Source organism: Oryzias melastigma, linkage group LG16 (assembly GCF_002922805.2).
Source record: "Oryzias melastigma strain HK-1 linkage group LG16, ASM292280v2, whole genome shotgun sequence".
NCBI lineage: Eukaryota > Metazoa > Chordata > Actinopteri > Beloniformes > Adrianichthyidae > Oryzias > Oryzias melastigma.
This window is the reverse complement of record NC_050527.1, coordinates 16,699,772-16,704,561: the sequence shown is the minus strand read 5'-3', so window position 1 is coordinate 16,704,561 and position 4,790 is coordinate 16,699,772. Positions and strand designations below refer to the sequence as shown.

Genomic DNA, 4,790 nt, shown 5'->3' with positions numbered 1-4,790 from the left:
CGTCGGTGCCCAGCTCGCTGACGCCAAACTTTTTACCTGCATCAAGGGAGGAGGAGGGTGGAACAGACACACAAATATGAGCAGAATCCTTCTTGGACGAGTTTTTAAACCCGACTTCCTGCCTCTCACCGATCTCCAGGGCTATCCGGCTGAGAGACGGGGTGGAGAGGAAGGCCTCGTCCTTGCAGGAGCGAGTCACCATGCCAACCAGCTCAGAGCTGGTAGCCAGGATGCGGGCACTCTCCTCCGATAGGTTGACCCCTGCCATGGATGCCACGTCGTTGATGTCATCATCATCCCTGCATGTTTTTAGAAGGTTAAGACGCAACAGAATCCCAGTTAGCAATTACATACGAATCTGCGGATGTGAGGCTTTTTGGGTGGAAAAAAAACACAAAAGATTTTTCAGAATTATTATCAAAGCAAAGAGACAAATCCTAAAAATACAATAAGAAAAGTTGTGAGTTAGAAGTTCTTTTGTGTTTCTAACAAACAAGTCTGTTGCATAAAATATTGATTTTATTTAAAGGGATCTTTAATTGTTAGTGGAAGATTAATACATCACATATATAATTTTTCAATAAATATTTGGTTTCCATAATAACATCAATAAAAATGATCCTGTGGGAAAAATAGTTTGACATAATGCTTTTTTTTTAATCGCTCAGTAATACATTTTCTAGTGAAAGTTAGGGGTGTTGCGGATCACGGATTATCCGTGGTCCGTACGGATCAGAAGCCACGGTTCGGGACACGGTTCGGACACGTGTGTACCGCGGACCACTCCGACCCCCACCCCCAGCGAGCGCACACACCTTGGGCTCTCATAATTTTAATCATTGTCCGTTCACATCAATGAAATTCTGTCAAATTCCTGTAAATCCTCTTTGTTTTGACCAGCGCTGAAGTAACAGCTTCACGGTTATTTCTTAAAGTCTGTTCCTGAATCTCCCGCTGCGTGTGGGCGGAGCTTTCAGAGCTTTTCCTGCATAGAGAATTTGGTGTCGGCCGCCACCAGCTCCTGGAAAAGGGGGGATGTGGCTGATTCTAGGAGCCCAGACTGAGAGAGAGTCCACGGAGACCCGAATGATGACAAAATGATACAACAGAAAAAATAATTTCAGTAAACCAATAACCAATATATAATCGCAAATATTTTGATTTTAATGTCAAGGTAACAATACTTAAATATTTTGTTCTGGAAACATCGTCTGTGGACCCCCCTTCCTTTTAAGTGAAAATGGTTCGGTCCGACTGGACTATTCTTCCACAGCTGTTTGTTACCGTCAGACCCACAGAGATTAAGGGAGAGAAGACACGCTTTAAAATCAGGAGTTTAAACACCNATGCGCTGTTTATGACCGACAGACCCACAGAGTGTGAGGGAGAGAAAACACTCTTTAAAATCAGGAGTTTAAACACCTGATTTAGAGGAGAACCTCCATGAAAAAAGAAAAAAAGGAGACAGTCTGTCTATTGCCACGTGGAAAGAGGAAAGGAGAGAGTGCGCATGCTCGTAAACGGATAGAGGGGTGGGGGTGGGGGGCATCCAGTTAGTTGTAAGAGTTGAAAGTGATGAATTTGAGGGTTTTGTTAAAACATTTGCCTGAGGCTTTTGTATGGAGCTTCAAACTAGAATAATTAGTTGTTTTATTGTGTATCAATATACGGTTTGTTAGTGGCTCAATTAGTTACATTACATTAGTTAACTAATGGCTCAATTAGTTACATTGAGCCATTTATGTTTTATAATGATGTGATCTAATAATAGTAAAATATGTACATTGAAAGAATGTTCAATAACGTTTATGAAATAACCACAATAATAGTAAAATAAACTTGTTAAGGTATACAAATCTGAAGTCCCCACGAGACACCACCACCTTATTTTAAGCCAGGAAAAACCCTGCAGCTTCCGTCACAAACTTTACTCAACTTGACGCGGATGGATAGATATCAGGTTTATTTAATGTTAAGACCTGAATAAAAGCATCGGTACACGTTTACATTTCTGGATTCAAAGAATCTCCGAGTTAGGAGAAGCAGCTGTCTATTGTTAAACATTCTTTTCTCACAGTTTTTGTAGATTTGGTCACAAGACATGCAAATGTAGTCAGAAACTACATGTTTTAGCATTTTGTCTGTGTTCAAACTCTAAAGATATTCTGTTTAATAAATAGGTGTCAATGAGCAAACGTTTTAATTTTGCATATATAAATATTGTGTGTGGGAAGTTTTTATGATTTGAAGCATTTCCAAAAATTAGCTTTCATATCGTTGTTGTCGTATTTATTTTTTTTTTTAACATTCAACTGATCCGAAAAATGATCCGAACCGTGACCCTAAAACCGTGACACGATCCGAACCGTGAGTTTTGTGATCCGTTACACCCCTAATGGTAACTAATGTTGTTGTTCTTTATAACCTGGGCCAGTGGGAGCATGTAGATGTTAAATAGAAGTGGTCCCAGGATGGAGCCTTGGGGCACTCCACATGTAATTTCTATTGGCTCAGAGGTGAAGTTACCAATTGACACAAAATATTTCCTGTTTTCTAAGTACGTTTTGAACCAGTTTAGCACTGGGCCAGTGAGACCCAGTATTCCAGTCGTCTTAGTATCAAACGCAGCACTGAGATCCAGTAAAACAAGCACTGACATATTTCCACTGTCTGTATTCAAACGTATGTCATTAGTCACTTTGGTCAGAGCGGTTTCAGTGCTGTGGTTCTGTCTGAAGCCGGACTGGAAGACATCATAGCAGCAGTTTTTTTATTAGGAATTCATTTAGCTGATGGAAAACAGCTTGGAAAACAGACTTTCAGTGTGTACAGCCATTTTCACCATAAAAAAATAGTTTTAATACATTTCACAAATATTATTTGAAGTTTGCTGAGTTGTCAGTTTTTTCCCATTTTTGTACGTTTTCCCCCTTTCAGCTTAATGTTAAAGTTAGGATAAAAATAATCTGTTCTGTCTGTTGCATCATCTTATTGTGATGAAAATCATTAAAGCATGTCATCACCTCATTGCAGTTGTTGTGACAATGCTTTTTTTACATCACAAGTGAACATATAAATTGCCAATCTTGCCTTCATGCACTGCTCTGCTGCTGTTCGGGGTGAAAGCAAGAAAACATCATCTTTCATTGTAGTTTTCATTCGGTTGAAAGGTCTCCTTTTTTTTTTCAAGAAATGGTTGAAGAAAAAAGAGCCAGAGTCATTTTGAACGTCACGTTTGTTCGTCCTGAAAAATTCTACATCAGTGGGTTTTATAATATTCCTTACACTCAGTATTTTTATATCTTCTTGTGTTTTGTCTATGTAATGACTGTTATTGGAAATGTGTTTCTCCTCTCAGTTATCTGCTTGCTGAAGACTCTTCATTCTCCCAAATACATGATTGTGTTCAACTTGGCTTTGACAGATCTGTGTGGAAGCACAGCTCTTATCCCAAAACTCTTGGACACTTTTTTGTTCGACCGGAGATATATTTTATATGAGGCTTGTTTAAGCTACATGTTTTTTTTTTTGTTATTTGGAAGTTTACAGTCATGGACTCTTCTCTGTATGGCCTATGATAGATTTGTAGCAATCTGCTTCCCACTGAGGTACCACAGCATCGTGTCTAAAAGATCTGTTGCTGTGATTCTGCTGTTCATGTGGTTGATAATATTCTCTTTTCTTGCCTTTACAGTGGGGAACATTAATCGTCTGTCTTTCTGTGGTTCATTAGTAATCCAAAGCTTTCACTGCGACCATGGACCGTTAATAAGTCTATCTTGCAATGATAGATCTTTAAATAAGATTATGGCATATGTTGCCTTAATTCTATTTATGTGCATTCCTCCTATACTGATAGTAATAACTTATGTTTTCATTGCCATTGCACTAAGCAGGATTTCCTCAAAAGTGGAACGGCTCAGAGCACTAAAAACTTGTTCCTCTCACATAATTCTTGTAGCAACTTTCTTTTTACCTTTGGTTGCCACTAACATAGCTTCTGTGGTCACCTACCTCCATCCTAACATTAGAATAATAAACTCCTGTTTTACACACACTATCCCATCTTTGCTTAATCCTATTATTTACTCATTAAAGACAGAAGAAGTGCTGAATGCTATAAAGAAACTGTTTCAAAGAAACAGACTTAAAATAATTGCAAATTAATAAGAGCATTTAAAAGTAATAGACTGGTCTAAAATTTCTGATGTGATTGTTTGCTGTGTTTGCAACTAAAGTAGATTCCTTATTTATTAGGCTTTTAGTCAATCTTCTTTTGTTCTTGAGTTTGTAGATTTGTTTTATCTTAAAGGAAGTTTTCATCCATCCATCCATTTTCTTGACCGCTTCTTCCCTTTCGGGGTCGCGGGGGTGCCGGAGCCTATCCCGGCCACTGATGGCCGAAGGCGGGGTACACCCTGGACAGGTCGCCAGTCTGTCACAGGGCCTCAATCACACACATTCACTCTCACATTCACACTTAGGGGCAATTTAGAGTCACCAATTAACCTATGAAGCATGTTTTTGGACGGTGGGAGGAAGCCGGAGTCCCCGGTGAAAACCCACGCATGCACGGGGAGAACATGCAAACTCCACACAGAAAGGTCCCAGCCGGGATTCGAACCGGGGCCTTCTCGCTGTGAGGCGAGAGCGCTAACCACTTGCGCCACCGTGCAGCCCTAAAGGAAGTTTTGATTGTCAAATATTACACATGTAATAATTTAAAGTAGAAGATATAAAACATGATGTTGCAGTTTTAAACATGTTCTTGTAAAATTTTTCTCATGATA

The 4,790-nt window shown here is 39.5% G+C and overlaps 1 protein-coding gene across 1 annotated transcript; it reads left to right on the top strand.

Moving 5' to 3' along the window:
- The first annotated feature begins 2,958 nt into the window (after positions 1-2,958).
- Positions 2,959-4,167, top strand: LOC112143829 (olfactory receptor 146-like). Its single transcript, XM_024268039.2, has one exon. The coding sequence runs from the start codon at positions 3,193-3,195 to the stop codon at positions 4,165-4,167; it is 975 nt and encodes a 324-aa protein (XP_024123807.2). The 5' UTR covers positions 2,959-3,192.
- The last annotated feature ends 623 nt before the right edge of the window (positions 4,168-4,790 follow it).